This window comes from Peromyscus maniculatus, chromosome 12, assembly GCF_049852395.1.
Source record: "Peromyscus maniculatus bairdii isolate BWxNUB_F1_BW_parent chromosome 12, HU_Pman_BW_mat_3.1, whole genome shotgun sequence".
Lineage (NCBI taxonomy): Eukaryota > Metazoa > Chordata > Mammalia > Rodentia > Cricetidae > Peromyscus > Peromyscus maniculatus.
In genome coordinates, this window is record NC_134863.1 from 12195169 (window position 1) to 12214800 (window position 19632).

Below are 19632 nucleotides of genomic sequence, written 5' to 3' on the forward strand. Positions count from 1 at the left end.
AGACCTTTGCAATAGAAGAGGAAATGCCTTTCTTTGAAGAGAAGAATTTTCACTGCTTTCACTTTCAAATTTGAGACTCTGAGGTTTCTCTTCTTATACCATAATTCTGCACATCAGGGTGGCCTTCTGCATCAACAATCATTTGCTTGGTCCTAACATATACCATAGTGGTGCCACAGTCTCAATGCCAGTGTTCTACTCACAGGACCACTAAGCCCAGTATGAGATGTGTTCTAGAGTCATGATGAGAGCACTCATCTGAAAACCAAAGAACTGGTGGTGCGGCCCTGAGGCCCTGAGTTTGATCCCCAATGCCACCAAAACCCCCTCTGTTCACACTATGAGTGGTTGTGCTATCAATTCAGTATAAAGTTGTATTTGTGACTGGGGACTTTTGTCTCTGTTTTTGCTTACACAGAGCAAACGATGGGGGCGAAGTTCCATGGCAAGGTGTGTTCATAGTAGGTCTGCCACTTCCACCCTGTTCTCCCTGCAGCACTCACGTGTTTACCTCCAGACTTCTGGATATAGCCAAGACTTACATGTTTTTCTATTGCTTCCCTAAAGAAGGTATAATAAACCATGCACAGCCCTTGATTTAACCTCAGCTGTTCTAGACCCATTTCCTCATGTTCCTTCGCATTGCTGAGTAATTTAAGGCACTGTGGCTTATTGCTGTACCTTCCTAAACAGATGTTGAGGGTACCAGTCTTTCTTATCATGAACAGTACAGTGAGACAGGTACCTGTCTTGGGGGTAGGTTACTTGAAATGGGGTTGCTGGGTCAAATACCCAGGAGCATTTGTCATTTTGCTAGGTACTGCCAAATTTCCTTGCACAGAGGTAGCTGCTTCTCCCCTCATCCCCAGACATGGCTTCACTGTGTAGCCCTAGTTGTCCTGAAACTCAATCTGTAGACCAGGCTGGCCTTGAACTCACAGAAATCCACCTGCCTTTGCCTCATGAGTGCTGGGATTAAAGGTGTGCACTGCCACCTCTCAACTAGCTTCATTTTTAAATTTGTGTGTGTGTGTGTGTGTGTGTGTGTGTGTGTGTGTGTGTGTGTGTTTGTTTGGCCTGTGTTGGAGCCCATCTAGGTTTCCTGGTGGCTTTATCCAGCAGTCTGCATAAAGAGGATGATTGGACTACGGGCCTGAGTATCAGGTGTTTGGAAGGGTCTGCACTTGGCTGTACCTAGCAAGGGGGAGGTCCTCTGCTCCTCCCCTTGCATTGTCATAAAAAGTCCTTTGGAATAAAGTTCTGGCCTGATGGATTAGGATGCAGGCCCTCCCGAGGCTATCCTGTATTTTCTATCTATTTCTCTCCCTTTCTATACTTCTAACTAATATTTCCTGCTGCTCCTATTCAAGAGTACTCTGGGGAAAAGTGGGGGTGGGATGGCCCCCCACAGATGGTGCCAGTGAACAAGGACAAAGACAAAAAGAAAATCCAGAGTACTTGGCAAAAGTGAGAGTAAGGACCTACCTGCTAGTAAGCAGTTGAATCAGTCCAATTTTGTAGTGAAAAATGTTAAATGAGGCAGGGGGGTTTATCCTCAGGAGAAAAAGAAAAAAAGGGGCCTAAAGGATGCCCAAGTGCTACAGTAAATGTTTGTCTTTGTCTATGTTTCTCTATGTTTTTCTCTCTTTTTAGTAAAATAAGCCACAAACTTACTTTGAGATATTAGGGGAGAATAAGCTTTAGGTATATACCTTGTGAAGGCTTAGGTGAATTTAGAGTGGAGTACTGGAGTAGGTTTTCCCAGCCTAGCACACAGAGAGTAGTGTGTCTGGCAGTCTGCGAGTTTGGCAGTCTGAGCGGCTTCAGAAACTCCAGACGCCGCTAAGAATGATGGACACTAGGGGCAGCAAAACAGCCACAGCCAGGCATCTGCAGCTGAGGCCCGAGGGACATTAGCGCAGTGCAGGTGGCAGATGCCCGAGGGCCTGCAAGCTTTCTGCAGAGAGAAAGCAGCAGTGCGGAGAGGAGTGAAGACCACAGCAGGTAGTGGATGGAAGCGCAGCCAAGGCTTCATTAGACCCTAGTGGCTGGTACAGTCTTGCCTCTTGGAACCGTAGTCCCTGGCAGTCAGAGCCCCGAGATGCCATGGGAAAGGCAGAGAGCTGAGCAGGTGACACAGCAGAGGTGACAGGGAAGAGGCCAAGAGCCAAGCGAGCAGCTGGAGTGCTGGAGCCCAGGGAGCTAGAGGCATGCTTCAGGCGGGGGCTCTGCAGGAACTGCTGGGACACAGCCCAACCTCCCAGCAGCAGGGTGTGGCTGGAGCCATGGTATCGCCCTGGGGTTATATTCAGCATGCAACAAGAAAGCATCCAGAAGTTTCTGGGACCCAGAGTGCTGGAAGCAGGTAATGGGACCCAAGGAAGCCACAGTAGCAGCTGGATTTCCTCCCAGAGCCAGGGTTGCTGTAGGAAAGCAACAGCTCATGGCAGCTGAAGGAGCCTTGAGCCTGTGTGGCTGTAAGGTGATTGAAAGCTTTCTATTCTCAGGACTCGGAGGTCCCAGAAATGACCGGTTATGAAAGGCACAGACAGACTGGGACTGTAAAAGCTGTAAAACTGAGCTAGCAGCAAAGGCTTTGCAGTTTCTGTTTGCTGGCTAAAAGAAAGTCTCTTTTGAGAGGGCTTTTCACCAATCAGCTCTTGTGGAGCTAATAGCTTTCATCCCGAGGGAAAGACTAGTATAAAATGCTGTTGTAATTGAAAGTACTTCTGTCCATGAGAACAAAAGTTGCAGAGATGCTTGTTTGAACTAAAATTGTTAACTGCAAAAAGGTTTTGGTTGTGAGAAACATTTCTTCATATTTGGAAGTAGAAGTCTAATACCAGAATTTTTTTTTAACTTTTTGCACTTGAAAAACTGAGATAAAACTACAAAAAGGTTTTGGTTATAGGTTTCTCCATATTTGGAAAGCTGGTACCAGAATTTATTATTTGAATCTTTGGACTTAAGAAATGAATTGCATAGGGTTGATTTCATTGCAATGGGACAATTTTGAATTTACTTATGTATATAGACCCTATCAATGGTGATGACTTAGGAACTGTTTTATGGAACTATTTTTGTTAAAAAATGGAACTGGTTAAATGGAGAAATTTATTTTTTGTGCTTAAGCTCAAGATGAAGTGTATGCATATGTGCTTTATTAGCTGTGGTGATTCATGAATTGTTTTGTGTTTAAAATGGAACTATTTATATAAAAAAGAAACTGCTTATGGAACTGGTTTTGTGTTACAAATGGAACTGTTTAAATAGAGAAGTTGGAGTTTTTTTTCTAACTAGGCTTGATATTTAGTTTAAAAATTATAAAGAAACAGGGGAATTAATATTCCTTAGTCTATTTAATTTAAAAAAAGTATTTTCTTATTGAGTGGATTAATGTTATGTTTTGTTAGTAAGAAATGCAAATAGTTATACTAAGAGATTACTTTAAAGTGTAGAGAGTTTTATTAAGAAATTGCTTTTGAATGTTTTGCTGAAGTTTTTTTTAAGTGTTAATGGTTATATTGAGAATATTGCTTTTAAATGTAGGTTTGTAGGAATTATAATTGTATATAATATTTATGTTAGTTATTATGTTATCCTAAACGGAGAAGTTTGGGTTTTCTTCTAACTAGGCTCGAAATTTAGTTTAAGAAATTATAAACAAAAGGAAATGTTATATTCTCAGGCTATTTAATTTAAAAAATATTTTCTTGTTACTTGAGTGGATTAATGTTATGTTTGTATAGTTCTATTAAGAAATTGCTTTTGAATGTAGCTTTGTAGGAATTGTAATTGTGTATGGTAACTTTTATGATAGAGTTATTAATCTATTGATATTGATACACCAAGTTAGTTCAAGTTCAGGGAGTATTTAAGTTTGATGTGGATGCATCAGAAGTTTATCCTATGTTGTGTTAGTAAGAAATCCAAAGGTTATATTAAGAGATTGCTTTAAAGTGTAAAGAGTTTTATTAAAAAGTTGCTTTTGGATTTTTTGCTAAAGTTTTTTAAGTGTTAATGATTCTATTCAGAGTTTGCTTTTGGATGTAAATTTGAGAGAACTGTAATGATGTATAGCAATACTTATGTTAGAATTATGTTAACCTGCTAATGTTAATGATGAAGCTAAGTGAGTTTTTAAGTTTGATGCACTTGCATCAGGAGTTTGACTTGTTTGATGCAGTTGCATCAAGAGTTTTTTTTATTTTAAAAGGGTTTGATGCAGCTAAGACTGCTGTAGTCATATTAGACCAATTCCCAAAAGGACATTCCATCTATATCATCTTCTACTCCTTCAGTGGGAGGTGTGACAGATTTGGAGATTGCTGTGAGCTCTTAATAGGAATTTTTTTCTTTTTCTTTTTTTTAAATATTAAGAAGGGGGACCTGTTGGAGCTCATCCAGGTTTTGTGGTGGCTTTATCCAGCAGGTTTGCATAAAGAGGATGATTGGACTATGGGCCTGAGTAGCAGGTGTTTGGAAGTATCTACACTTGGATGTACCTAGCAAGGAGGATCCCTTGGCATTGTCATAAAAAGCCCTTTGGAATAAAGTTCTGGCTTGATGGATTAGGATACAGGCCCTCCCGAGGCTATCCTGTATTTTCTATCTGCTTCTCTCCCCTCTATACTTCTAATATTTCCTGCTGCTCCTACTCAAGAGTACTCTGGGGAAAAGTAGGGGTGGGATGGCTCCCCACAAGCCTGTATGTATATCTATGTATCATGTTCATGCAGTGCCCCTGGAAGCCAAAAGAGAGCATCAGATTCCCTGGAACTAGACTTATCGTAGTTAGCTGCTATGTGGGTGCTGGGAATTGACCCTGGGTCCTCTGCAAAAACAGCCAGTGCTCTTAACCACTGAGCATCTCTCTAGCCCCCAAGAGGTATTATTTTGTATCACTCCCTGCTGTTTCCTGCAAAGCCTGAAATACTTATTTTGTTTCTAGCTAAAGGTGATGAGCCTCTCTGATTTAGAGCATTTCAGTCCTTAACAACCAGCCAGTGGAAACCTAGGAGGAGAGTGGCAGGCAGTTTTTAATGGGTAGTCATGGGAGAGGCATGAATCACATTTGTTCATGTTCTGTGGCTAGAACTTAGTCATAGGGCCACATCTTTCAACAAGGATCTTTAGGATACAGTGTGATTGAGGACTAATCAGATAGCACTTTGCAGCAATCTTTAACATTTATTCAATCTTTTTTCTGTTTTAAATTTTTTATTACTGCATATGTGTGGAGTGTGTGTGCATAGGTCAGAGAACAACTTTGTAAAGTTTGTTTTCTCCCTCCTCCTTCCCATGGGTTGCATAGTTACTTGGCAAAAACCTTAACCTTCAAAGTCATCTTACTGGTTCTTTTCTTTGAGAGGGTCTCACTATGCAGCCCAGCTTGGCCTTGACCATGATCCTCTTTCCTCAGCCTCCTGAAAGTTGAGATTACAGATATCTGCCACTATTAGTGGCCTGGGAATACTCTCAGCTGAATCATTGCAAAAAGGTAGTTTGGGTATAAAAATCTCCAATAGTAAGTTACCTCCTTGGGCCTATGCATGAGTCATTAACCAGACTTACAACACCAGGCATTCACTCCCTCCATTTGGGTAGGCTTCAAATCCAGCATGGAGAAGTTGGTTGTTCCTATAACACTGTGCCATTATTGCACAGGTGGGCACATCTGGCCTGGCAGGTTAGTTTTGATCTTCCAATTGGAAGAGACCATTGGTAACTTTTCTTGCCCAGCTGCCTGCTTCACATCTTGTGGGAACTTTGAAAATTAGCCAACAGGGAAGAAGTAGTTTCCAGCTCAGTTCTAGCTTGCTTTCTTTGAATGTTGCAATCAAGATGCATGGTGTCTTCCATGGAGGCTTCATCCTCTAGTTCTGATGAGTAACTGACAAGAGCCTGTATTGCTCTAAAGGTTTCTGAGTCCTCCCTGATCAGATCCTGTGATGGCTAAAGTTGTATTTTAAAATACTGTGCTTAGGAGATCTTTAAAGCAAAATTGCCTCTAATATGTAAATCCTAATTGACCAAGGACAGATCACTTCCTGGAATCCTGGGGGCTATTTATTATTCATGCAAGATAACAAGTCACACCTTTTCTCTTCTGTAAAAAAGCTTGGTTGCCCCAACTGCACAGGATGTGCTTGATTACACACAGGCAGAAAGAATGTCAGGATGTATGTTTGCCCAATTGGACAAAAGTGGGGAGTATATACCTTTGTGATTTGTGCCTTTATAGGCTCCTGACTAATGTAATTTATATCCATACTATGGCAATCCCGGGTATGAACCTGGCCAGTGTCCATTGTCCTGGCCAGTATTTAATAAAGCCTGCTTCAAATTGGGCTCAAAAATTGTAGTTGTGGTCTTATTCTCATCAGGTGAGATTTACAATCCCATGATGGTGTCCCACACCCAGTACCAGGGTTTATTTAGTGACCCTTTGCTAGGGGCAACAGTATTACCCATGCAGGGTGTCTGCCTGTAATCCCTTTTGCATTTTTTTAATTGGGTTACAAGATAGTGTCTGCACACAGCTTTTTTTTTCGAGACAAGGTTTCTCCGTGTAGCTTTGTAGCTTGTCCTGGATCTTACTCTATAGACCAGGCTGGACTTGAACTCACAGAGATCTGCCTACCTCTGCCTCCTGAGCGCTAGGATTAAAGGTATGCAACACCACTGCCTGGCTTCCACATAGCTTTTTGTACACCCCTTGTTTTGGCTATCACTTACCCCTTGACCCCTTGATTTTCAATCCCCCAGTGTGTCCCCTGCTTAAACCTTTCTGCCCCTAATTGAAGGGTTCACAACACGCCCCCCCCCCCCCCCCCCCCCGTCGCATTTACCAGGCGGACACTTCTGCCTAGCCAATTCCAGTCAGGCCGGACACCTCCGCCTAGCAAGTTCCGGCGCCTCACACGTGTTCTTGAGACCGGGGGTACCCCCGACCACGGTCTTCATTGGCTACGGTCAGCCCCTATCGCAGGCCTAACTTTTCTAGCCGTCTCCCACGTCTGCAGCCTGAGATATTTCTTGCGTTAGGGCCACCACCGTTGGTGCGTCCTGGGAGCCACATGAGGCCGGCACGTCCATCTCCTTGACGAAGGGGCAAACGTTGTCTGGATTCCCGGGGAATCCTTTCCTCACCGTGGAGGGGGCCCCTGCTTCTGTGGCTGACGAGTCAAGGAGCAGCCTGCGCCCGGTATCCGCCCTTGGCCTTGGGGACGCCTGGGGCCTTGGCTCCGGATCACATTTATTTTTTATTTTTTCTGCCTCTGATGCAGACATGGGAAACAAGGCTTCCAACCCTGTTAGTCCTTCCTCTCCGTTAGGCTGTCTTGTTGAAGCTTTAAAACCTCTCAGTTTAATGCCTTACGTAAAGATTTCTAAGCTAACTTGTTTATGTTCAAAAAAGTGGCCAAAGTATGTTTTAAAAAATAACAAAGAGCCGCCGAGTGGCTCCTTAGATCCCGATATTTCACGGGAGCTATCCAATCACTGTCGGTGTTCAGGCAAATGGAAAGAGTTGCTTTCTTCTTTCTCAACGCTAAACTGTCTCTTCTCGTTTCCTTCTCTCCTGCTCATATGCTCCTAGCTGTACGTAAACCAGAGGATTCTCTGACTCTGGAATCTCTGACTCTAGATCTTGCTAAGGAACCAATAATTAAAATTCATGTTCCATCCTCTCTCTCTAACAGAACTCTCTCAGATACAAAGTAAGCTGGGTTCTTATACATCTAATTCTGCTTCCTTTATTAAACAGTTTCAATATATAACTCAATCTTATAGTCTCACCTTTCATGATTTCCTGAGGAGCTCAGGTGTGTATGGGAGCAGGCTAGGACTCATACAGACGAAATTCATCAAACTAACCTTTCACATCCCCCAGGAGCTGAAGCGGTTCCTGACCGAGAGCCACACTGGGACTACAACACCCAGAGTGGCTGTCTAGCCAGAGATAGGTTTATTACCTGTCTCCTGACAGGCCTCTGTAAGGCTGCCCTAAAACCAGTAAATAGTTCAGGATAAATACGAAAATCTGTCTCTTGTTCCCCAGACCTACCTGACTAAAACTTAAGCATCTGGAGAGCAAGGCTCCTGACCCCACAGGCAAAAGAGTCACCTGTGGCATTTAAGGTGTGCCAGGGAAGAGATAAAAGCCGGAAAACAAAATTGCCAAGTGCTGGCACTCGCTGACTTCCAAAAGCTGTTGGGTCCCTGTTTTAAATGAGGAAAAGGCCACGGGCTACCGAATGCCCTGCCAGGCCATCAACAGCCTTGTTAAAAGTGCCGCCTAGAAAGACAGAGTCAGCTGACTGCCCCCAGGCACCAAGATGCATGGGTACATCAAGCTAAGACCTCCAACAGACCTAGGCTTGGCTACAGACATGACAGGGAACCCAGAACGCAGCAGGGAAGCGATCCGTTTCTTTCCTTCTGGACACCAGAGCCATTGACTCAGTCCTGGGAGTTTTGGGATGCCACCTCCTTTATTGTCGGGGTTGGGGGACAGCCTTATCTACCTCAGCAGACACCGCCATTTAATTGTATTTTCAGAGGCATCCCTCTCACACATACATTCTTAGTGGTGCCAAGTTGCCCTGTACCTTTAATGGGGAAGGATCTCCTAGCTAAGGTAGGAGCATCCATTTCTTTTCACTCCACACATTTGCCTCCTCCCAGACACGCCAGCAGCTCTCCGACTTCTCCTAGCCAGTAACTCTACAGACTCCAAATATGCTTTTCATATCCTCCTGTCCCACGCTGCTATTTGGAGGGAGCGTGGACTTCTCACAGCAAAAGGAGGATCCGTGTCTAACTCAGGCCATATAATGGCCATGCTGGAGGCTTCCTACCTCCCCAGGGCTACAGCTCGATTTTACCCATATGGCCACTGTCAGGAAAAGTTAAATATCTCCTCAGACCAGTTCTAACACCAGGTCTTTTTTCCAAGCCTCCAACTGTTCCAGATAGCCTGTTAACTCCTCTTTTATGTCACCTAAGGTCTATTCTATGGAGCTATGCGGACTGCTCACTACCTCAGCCGTGTGACAATCCTTGCCCATCTCCAATACACATTGGGGATCAGGTTCTTCTCTTTCCTCCAGACCAGCGCCCTTTGCCCCTTTCCCCTAAGTGGCAGGGACCCTTCAAGGTAATTCTTGTAACCCCCACAGCTGCTAAACTTGAGGGCTTTCCTCACTGGGTCCACCTGTCTCACCTAAAACCCTTTATCTCACCTCCATCCCAGAAAAATCTCTCTTCATATACAGTGAAACAAACAGGGCCTCTCACTCTCAAGCTCCAGAGGACATCAGGATCCACTGCCTTGTCACCGATTCCAGAGGAATAAGGTATCACCCCTTCCTTTCCCAACCAGGGCCACACAGAGCCGGAGGCAAAAAGAACCATCAAAAATACCTAGGCGGTAAAGAATAATGTAATACAACAATTTATCATTGTTCAATACGCAGCAACTGATCACCTGTGTTTCCTAAGTGCTAACCTAATAAGGGAAACAGGTGCCTTAAATAAACTACCTCCAGCAAGGCTTGCCTAAGGAAAACAGGTGCCTTAAATGAACTACCTCTAATGAGGCTTGTCTCAGATAGAAATTAAGCAGAGTACTAAGACCAGATCTACCTCAGGTAAATGTCACATGCCTCTATCTGGGCAGGCCAAATCTACCTCAGACAAATGCCAACTCCAAAATAAAATAATAATGATTCTTTCTCTCTAAGCTCTCTCTATGTCAACAGTATCTTGTTAAATGGGAGGCCCCCAGCCACAGCACAGGAGGTCCCCAGCAGCAGCATAGATGGACAGCCGCAGAACCAGGAGACGGCAGAACGTCGTTCCAGGACCTCCACCATCATCCCTGGACTTCACAAGATACCCCTCACCCCCCCCCCCCCCAAGAGCCAACCAACGCCCACTATTCAGCTGGAAGCAGTCTTTGAGAGAAACGTCGCCCCCGTACCCAGTCAACCACAATTTTTTCTTTTTTTAAAAAATAAGAGTCGGGAATGAAGGGTTCACAACACGCCCCCCCAACGGTCGCATTTACCAGGCGGACACTTCCGCCTAGCCAATTCCGGTCAGGCCGGACACCTCCGCCTAGCAAGTTCCGGCCAAGGCATCTCGCGTGACCAGAATCCATGACATTACATGGCAGCGTGCAACGTGACCATGTGATCTACACACACGCGTGGAGTAGTGACGTGACCTGGCCACGCCCCCAGCCGGTTTTAAAAGTGGAGCGCCATGTTTCCCAGTCTCTCTTCACACACGTGTCTCTCCCACAGGCCTGCGCACTCTCTATCCCTTTATCTCTAATAAACTCTTATAAGCGGATTCTGTCGTGTTTCGTGACGTTTCCTTGCAGGGTAAGAACACAACGCAGCTAAATAACTAACACTAATACTCCCCTTTCTTTTTACCTGTGGTTCTGTTTCTCATGCCTGAAGGCACCACCCCTCTGCCCTCCAATGCCCACTTCCTACTTTCCTTTCTTTCACAGCAAAAAAACCAAGAGTCACAATTAGGATTCACATGTGAGAGATACCACGTGGCATGTGTCTTTCTGGAGCTAGGTGATCTCAATAGTACATTTTTTTCTAGTTCCATCAGCTGCAGACTTTATAATTTTTTCTTAACAGCTGTATAAAATTAAGTGTATAGACACTATATTTTCTTTTTATTAAACTTTTTAGTCTTATGTGTTTGTGAGCCTCACATGTGTGGGATTGCCTGAGGAACTGGAGCTGGAGTTACAGGCAGTTTTGAACCATGTGGGTACTGAGAACCAAACCCAGGTCCTCTGGAAGAGCAGTAAGCCCCTTTAATGCTGAACCCTGGCCCCATGTACCACATTTTCATTATATATTCATCATCTAGGCTGCTTCCATTTCTTAGTTACTGTGAATAGAACAGCAATTGTTAATATTCTGACCCATCCCTTGGGGCCACCCTGGGTCCTGACATAAAAGCCTCATTTTAAGGAAAATCTCCTCCCCCCTTCCTCTCTCTTCTGTTCTCTTTCTCCATTTCCATGATGTGTGCACACCTCAGCTTTCTCTCTTATCTTTCCTCCGTTTCCCTCTTTCCTTTCTTTCCATCTATTATAATAAACTCTCCACGCGGATGCAGCGCCTGGGTGTGAATGACTTTCCACGTGCAGCTGCCCCTGCTGCATCTGCCCAGTGTGTTTTCCCTCACATGTGGGATACCCTGGCCTGGCCAGCTGGGAGTTCTCCACTCCTGCAAATTCGTAACAGCAATGAACACAGATGTGCTGCTCAATGCTGTCCTCTAGTACAGCATCACCCTTGCAATCAGGAACGCAGTGCTGGGGTTGCCTGCTCTGGGCATTCGCAAGACCAGTCCTGCTAACAGTCATGGATGGGGGTGGGCTCACAGCGTTCTACCCCTTCCTGCTGAACTATCGGTTATTGATAGATTCTTAAGGAGGGGAAGCTGTTGTCTTCAGTTGTATAGCCACTGCTGAGCCCACCAGGCTACAAAGGAAGCCATGGAAAGTTACATAGGACAAAGCTAACAGATGAGAAGGTGTGGGAGATACGGGGTAGATAAGGGTGTAGGGGAGCTAAGAGGAGATGGAGGTAAAGAGTAATCTGTAAGGATTCTGTAGATGCACAGCTCGAGGGGAGGGGGTCTCCTCTGGCGCCTTATACGTCATCAGCGGGCGACTGCGTCCCAGCCTAAAAGCCAGACATGCACCCCCACGTGTTCTCTCTCTCTCTCCCTCTCTCCCTCTCTCCCTCTCTCCCTCTCTCTCTCTCTCTCTCTCTCTCTCTCTCTCTCTCTCTCTCTCACACACACACACACACACACACACACACACACAAACACACACACCCTCTCTGCTCTTGGTCTCTGTCTCTGCTCTGTCTCTGTGCACCCCTCTCCTTCTGTTTCCTCTCTGCCAGGCCTGGCTTCTCCTGTCCTATCCCCTCTTCTAATAAAGCCCATTCTAACTCTGGTAACCATGGCTCATGATTCTTCCACCCGTGATTCTTCCACCATCCACCAAACCAGCACCGCCGCTGTAACCAGCGCTGATCTAGTGCCGTATAACCTTTCATAATCTGTACGCCTTAATTTGTTAATTTAATTAACCTTGATGCATAGCCTTCTTAAGATTTCCTTCTGGCTATGATGGGACACCACGTGTAGCCTTGAGGCAGGGGGAAGGGCTAGGACTTGCCTCTACTGGATGTGCCTCCCCCTGGGAGGCCTTGCCTTCTTGTGGGGGGAGTGGGGGGTTAGTTGGGGGTGAAGGCTGGGGGAATGGGAGGGGGAAGAGCGGGGATCTGATTGGTGTGTAAAATGAAAAAAAATTCTTAATTAAAAAAATGGAGGGAAAAAAAAGATTTCCTTCTGGAACCAAACAAAGAGACCTAAAACTGGGTTGATTTTTGCTTCTGAATTTTTGTTTCACAACTTTTTTGGGGGATTATAGCCCATTAGAAATTTTACCAGGAAAAAATTCAGAACCTGTAGCTATATTAAAGGGTTAAAGGTGTGCATCACCATGCCCGTTTTACATATTTCTAAGCTTCCATCTGTACTGATATTTAAAGAGGGACAATTAGGAGACAGGTGGCCAACTCAGCAGTTCTCAACCTATGGGTCGCAACCCCTGGGGGTTGTTGAAAGACCCTTTCACAGGGGTCACCTAAGACCACTGGAAGACAGATATTTACATTATGATTCATAACAGTAGCAAGATTACAGTTAGGAAGTGGCGATGAGATAATTTTATGGTTGTGCGTTACCCCAACATGAAGAACTGCATTAAAGGGTCAGCATTAGGAAGGTGAGAACCGCTGCTCTAGAGGAAGGGAGAGCCTCTGTCCTGAGTTGCCTGACATGTCCTGCCCGGGCATGTAGTTCTACAGATCCGCACAAACTGCCATCCCACGGGGACCCAGCAGAGGCGCACTTCCCACAAGCCCCCAGGCGAGACTGCTGTGCCCGCTGCACACTGACTCACGGAGCTGGGTCCCTCCCAAGAACCAGGTGGACAAGGAGCTGCCCGGGTCCGACTGTCCAACTACTGTCCCCCTAGGCCTCCAGCTGACACCCCCGGGGGACACAAGGCTCAGCAAATAAGACACCAGGACGCCAGGATCTTGTTAGCTTGGATATATTTTTTTTTTCTTTTTTTTTGTCACAGAACACTGTTTGCAGTAGAGGAAATCGGCATTGCAGTCTGGTGGTGTCTTGGCTTCTTCACATAACCAGGACGTGGTCATCCTTCAGCGCAAAAGCCCTCATGGCACGTACCCTATTGAAATTCAGGACGGCTCCAATATCATCTGTTTTTCTTTGTCGTTTTTTTAAAAATAAACATTTTTAGATTTGTCCACAGAAGGCCACGCAGGCTCTTGGCTAGCGGAAGACAAGTCTGAACAGTCGCTGCACACTTGGGCTGCCGCCTGCTCCAGGCTGGCAGTTGAAATCTTTTTTTTTTTTCAACTCATTTTTATTAAAAAAATAAAAAATGCTCCAACTATCAGTTTTACAAAATCTCTAAGGGAAACACAAGAGCAAGGTGCTGAGGTAAAAAACACCTGAGGTAGCTTTATTTGTGTGTTTTTCTCATTTTAAAAAAATCTGCAAATTTAATGCCCTGGGCCAACAACCTCGTATAAATTGATATTTTCCTGCACTTTAAATTTTTAAAGAAAGAAATAATTTCACTACTAAATGTTGATGGCTTGTATACCAAAATGTAAAAAGACAAAGTACATTCTTTCTTTCTGGAGTTTTCCTTTGTTTGGTTGGCTGGTTGGTTTGGAGGGTTCCCGCTTTCCTCTTCCGAGATGGGACAAGTGCCATCGACTCTTGTTCGCTTGAGGAACCAAGTGTAAGCTGAAGCTGGTTCGTGTGTTTCACGTTTGTTCCGTTTGTGTGATGTGATAACTCAGAGCACTGCTTTGCCTGGGGGGGGGGTGTGCATAGATACGGGGGGAACAGAAAAGGACGAAGGGGTTCAGAAGGATGGCGGGCAAAGAGGAAGGGAGGGGAGGGAGATAAACAGAGAGAGATAGAAATATATAGCAGTATGCAAAAAAAAAAAAAAACCAGTTTAAAACCTGTGAAGCAGAGAAAGGGGTGCATGGGGTAAACAGGTGACAAGGGCCTGGGGCCCCTCCTCGGGGACGGTATCCCTTCTGTTGATAGACACAGGTGACCCACGACTGCCATTAAGTGTTCCTGACGAGATCTCCCTCCAAGTGAAGTTCGTGTGGGCGGCTCAAAGTTCCTTTCTCTACCAATGGACCTCACCCAAGACTTTATTCTTTGAAGTCTAGAAAAGCCTGCTTTCTCTTCAAAAAGAAAACAAAATTAATAATCGAGTAAAACTTGTAGTTAGTTATTTGATATATTATTTCTAAAATATATTAACGCTGCAGGCACCCTGTGTAACCCACAGGCCACACATCTTAACATCTTTCCCCTTCTAGTATGTACAGACATGTACAGAGACAACGCTCCACAGCAAAGAAAAGGCTGCGGATTTCGCTTTGCTTTGAGTCACCTATGTTAGTTCAACTGAAAGGGAGAGCGTCCTGGGAGCCGAGGAGGGATCTGAGTGGATGGGCAGTGGATGGCTGGAAGCCTGCAGAAGCCAGGGGAAGCTGGGCACAGGCCAACTGGTGTTTCTGGGGAACCCGGGCCCTCCCTATGGCCTCCTGGATCCCAGGATGTGCAGGGGTCTGCAGGCCCTGGCTGCCCTGCAGACTTCTCACTCCTCAGGATGGTCTTTGGTTTGCTCCCGATCTGCTGGCTGTTTGGTCTCGTCTCTCTCGGGGGGGGGGGTTGGGAGGGTTACATTCATCTCTTGTTTGCTGGCGCCTGTGGGGGCCTCACTTGCTGCGCTGTGAGGCGACTCCCTGAGGGTATTTCTGCTCCTGCTGCTTCACCTGCTGTACAATTTCCCTGATCTTGCGTTGCGCAGTCTGCAGCGGAGAGAGGGAGGGAGGGCACAGGGAAGAGACAATCCCAGTTCTGGGGCCCCCACAGGGAAACAGAGGGCTCCGGACTTGGGAAAGGTTGAGTGCTCGGACCAATCTTACTTCCCCCAGGTCCCTTCTGCCCACGCTCAGCCGCCAGGGACAGAAGTTTTCTTCTCTTCACCAAGCCAGCCGGGTGCAAGGTGGGAGGGGGCGGGGAGAGGAGGGTGCACTGGGGTGGGAGGTGGGGGGAACTAGCAGCTTCTAACTCACAGGGAGCAGATGGCCAGGGAGTAGCAGGAGGGGTCAATGACGGGGTGGAGGCCAAGGGTCCTGCCACGCCCACCTGAGCTCTGGCATGCCCCCTCCCCTCCCCACCCCTTTCCGCAGCACTGGAAAGACCAGGAAAGGGGAGACACTAGCGCCCTGACAAAGCCCTGAAGAACAGGAGTTCCAACCCCGAGCCACACAGCTTCCCTCCGGCTGAACTCTGCCACTGGCCCAGGCAGCAGTCACAGGCAGCTGGCCACCGAGCAGCTGGGAGTCGTTTTCACAGCTGCCCTTCTCCTTTGGCCTCCAGGAGGATCACAGCCGCCCTCTTCTAAAACCCGCCCAGCAAAAAGCATCAAGACACTGAGGCCACACACTGGGCCACATGTCCCTACAGCGCTGGCTTCTGTGAGTGCAAGGTAGCAGTGATGTGGAGTTCTGGGGAGACCGGGAAGAGAGCGGCAGAATACTAGGTCCCTTTCCTTGGTATTCTGAGCCGCCCCTTGGGGACTTCTTGCCCAGCGTCCTGATGTCTTATGTCAAGTCCTCTTTAAGAAAAAGCTCCCCCTTCACTGTCTCTCCTAACTCTTGCCAGAGGTAGAGTGCACCTCCCTCTTTCGCGCTCTCTCTCTCCCCCTTTAATAACAAACTTTCCTCCGCGTGGACATCTGTGTCTGGATGGGGAGGGTAAACTCTCCACCTCTCCACACATCTGCATGGCCGGTCTCCCTCACCCACCAGGGCACCTTGGCCCAACCCGCCAAGGCCTCCCTCGTCACAACACCTTGGTGAGTAGTCCCTTTCCACAGTGAAACGTGGCCACCTGGCTGCTCTGCTGGGGGCTGGCTGGACATGCGGCTCCTCAGAGGAAGGCTGGGAGAGCAAGTGACGCTAAGCTCCCGACCCCAGCGCATCATGCTAGGAGCCTTGCACCAACCGTTTCCAGTCCCCGAGGTCAGGGGCCAGGGAGGGCTTCCACCGTGCCTGCTGTGTGGTGGTCAGGAGGGGCTTTAAGCACACGGCCACTGGACACAAATACAGTCCGTGAACTAGTGGGAGGAGCTGGGCAGGAGGCAGGGCCCTCACAGACTAGTACCTGGCTGGCGAAAAAGTGTCCGATGATCCTGACGATCACTTCCTCATTTTCATCTGGGGTTTGGTCACGAGGCACGATAACTTCTGCGCTTGTCAAGTTCTGGAGCTCATTGACCTGGAAAGGCAGAGAAGGAAGTGAGTGAGTAACACACACACACACACCCGGCCCTCCAGCCCGCCCACCCCGGTTACCCATGAAGCTGATACTTGGGCTGTGGACGGAGAAGCTAACCGCCCGCCCCCTTTCCTTTCTCCTGCCTCAGCTCCTGTAGGTTTGGCTCCAAAGGGCTGACTGACAGAGAAATGGGGGTGTAGCCCTAACTCCACGAGGCTCTGCCTCGCAGGCTGAATGCTCCCATTCTGCAGACACTCGTGCGGACTTCTAGTAAGAGCCCAGGTCAGTGGCCCACTTCTGGACCTGCTTCCCTGGCTGCTGGCCAGGAGCTATGGCTTCCTCTTGTCTGACTCAGAATAAACCCAGCCACTTCCTTCTCCTCCCTCTCCTCACCCCCCCCCCCCCGCCCTCTTCTTTCCTTCCTTTCCCCCTCTGCTCCCTTTGGGCCAAGGTTGACCTTGAACTTGCTCTATTGGCGAGGATGACCATGCACTTCTATCCTCCACTCTCCGTTTGGCTGGGTTCTACCTGCCCTGGCCCTTGGCATTGATGCTCAGCTCACAGGCAGGGTGAGGGGCTCAGAGGGGCAGCTACCCACAGCTGGGGAGAAAGAGGATTCAGTGACCGCTTCCGAGACGGTCTCCAACACTTCAAGTCTGTCGAGCGGTCAGTGTGCGTACCTGGGGTTTGGACTGCACTTGTAGATCCAAGCCAACTACATTCTCTTGTGCATGACTCACCACGTCTAGAACCTGCACTCCCCGACCCCAGTTCCTGCCACTCAATGTCACTTCATCATCACAGGCCCAGAACTGCTCCGGTCACCTCCTCACCAAGTGAGAAAGCCAAATTCTTGTGTCCACAGATAACCTACTGATGTCTAGGGATCAATATTCTTTTCTCTGGGGGGCTGAAGGTTGACCCCAGGGTCCTATACTTGATAAGTGCATGCTCTATCGCTGAATTATGCCTCCAGCTCCGGAATCCAGCTGACGTGTGTTACTGAGACCTTCAGACTGGACACATAAACTACACTTTCTCACCCTATTGCTGAGCTAACTCCCCTAGAGCAGACGGCCAGACTTGAGAAAGAACCAGAAATGGGATGTGCAGTAGGGAGTGAGAGGGCCCCTGGAGACTGTGGTCAAGAGAGAGGCACAGGGCAGCTGCAGCCTCCGAACTTGGAAACCAGGCAGAGAGGGGTCTCCAACGGGTTCTATCTGCTACATGTGGATGTGAGGGCGGGGGAGGGTGGGATGGGAGATGGCCTTCTTGTCGTGGGATATAAACAGGGCTGGGTGGCATAGTGCTCAGGAAGAGGGTGGGCTTGACACCATGGAACTGGGCCCTTAGTGCTAGAGCCCTGCGGATGACCTTTCTGTCCTTGGAATCCCCATGCCTCATGCATCCTGCACGTGCCGGAGCCCAAGCGTGTCAGCCCAAGGCCCTCAGACATGCTGAGAGCGAGCAAAGGAGCGAGTGAGGGTCTGAGGGGAACCGGGCATGGCCAGGGCAGGGAACTCATCCAGGTGAAGGGAGTCGGGAGCCAGCTTACGGTTTTCCCCCCTTTGCCGATCACGCGGCCGGCTGTGGACGAGGGAACACGGATGTGGGCTTCCAGCTTCACCTCTTCTTTGGGGTTAAAGAAGTTTTCTTCCTTCAGCTTCCCAAAGATCCGTCCCTGAGCCTGAGGACAAGATGACTGGTGATCAGGCCACTCGGTCAGTGGTGTGCGGGACCTCAGAGTCCCAGGGACGGGATGTGTGGGCTTCCCTCCAGGCACGGGGCAGCTGCCCACCCGCCTCAGTTCTGCCACCCATCTCAACCACCACGCTCCACCGTCTGTGCACGCTGGCGAGCCTCGTGATCTGCAGGTGACTGCTTCCTCTAAGGAACGTGTGTGTCTAGGCAAGGGCAACCATGAGCCACCAAGACTGCACCTTGTTTTCATATGCCCAGTGCCTGTAAGTGCGTGACTGGCTGAATGTGTTTAAGGCATTCTTAAACCCCCTCCACTGTATGCTCAGTTCTCTGGTTACTGAAGGAGGCAACAGGATCTGCTAAGTCTCAACACGCCGCTGCTTTTGTGGTGCTGAGAATCAAACTCATGGCCTTGCACGTGCTGGCCAAGTCATCATCTCATCATGTACTTAGTCGTTAGTATGTTGTGGGACCATCGCCACTATCCAGAATATTCTGGATCCATCTCAGGGATGGGACAAGCCCATAATCCCAACCTTTGGACAGCTGAGGGTAAGAATTTCAGGTTAAGGCCAACCTGAGCAATTTAGTGAGGTCCTGAATCAAAACTGAAAGAAGAGGACTAGGAATGTGGCTCAGTGGCCGAGTGCTTGCCGCCCCCTATGTGTGAGGCCCTGGGCTCAATCCCGTCACTCTCAACCAGCCTACGTCTTTCTCTATGGTTTGCTACTGGACACATGCACGTGGAACCATGGCCTCCATGCTCTTATTTCTCTAGGGTCACTCCTCTGTAGCACGCATTGGACAAATCATTCTCTTTTGTGGACATACCGCATTTTGTTTGTTCAGTGCCAAGCTTCTGGTCCCCTGTGATTTTCATTGTAAGAGCTGAACTTTTATAAATTAAAGCACATTTCTGACTTCTTGAAACGCAAGTTTTAACGTTCCTCGAGGAAGGACATCAGACACAGAGCCATGGTCCTCGCAAAAGAACTCTCCCCAACGCTGCTAGAATTCCCTCACAGACTGCCAGAACTTCCACGACAAAAGGTTCTCCTCTGCACCTATGTTAACGCTCTCAGCTGGAGAAGCCCAAGACGGCCGCCCAATCAGAGACATGCTGGAGGCACTGGCCAACTGGGCACCAACGGACACCCTGCCTTTCCATGGAGAGAAGACAGAGCACAGAGGAGAAACGAGGAACCAGGCACAAGTCTGACCCGTGAGCAGCAGAAGGGGAAGTGGACACCAGGCTGGCAAAGCAGCACCTCAACTCCCCTGGGCCGTCTGCCCGGCACCCAGAGCCTGCGGGGCCGCCATGGGCTTTGGTACTGACCTTGAACTGGGCTTCAGGTGGCCCGGTGATGATGACCATCCTTTCACTGACATCCGGACCTTCTGCCGGAGCTATCTGCAGTTTGAGAAAAGGAACGTGCTGATGCCAAAGCTCCTGTGCTTGCCGGA

The 19632-nt window shown here is 48.0% G+C and overlaps 1 protein-coding gene across 4 annotated transcripts in view; it reads right to left on the minus strand.

Moving 5' to 3' along the window:
- Positions 1-13158: 13158 nt before the first annotated feature.
- The window catches only part of LOC143268088 (insulin-like growth factor 2 mRNA-binding protein 2), a 78105-nt gene continuing 71631 nt past the window's right edge, over positions 13159-19632 (minus strand). For 2 of the 4 annotated variants that reach the window (XM_076548603.1, XM_076548604.1), the window contains 4 exons: positions 19505-19579; positions 18023-18154; positions 16354-16467; positions 13159-13971 (listed from right to left, as the gene is read on the minus strand). In XM_076548603.1, coding sequence (XP_076404718.1) covers positions 13702-13971; positions 16354-16467; positions 18023-18154; positions 19505-19579 — 591 coding nt within the window. In that variant the 3' untranslated portion in view covers positions 13159-13701. The other 2 variants (XM_076548605.1, XM_076548606.1) reach the window with 2 other exon arrangements.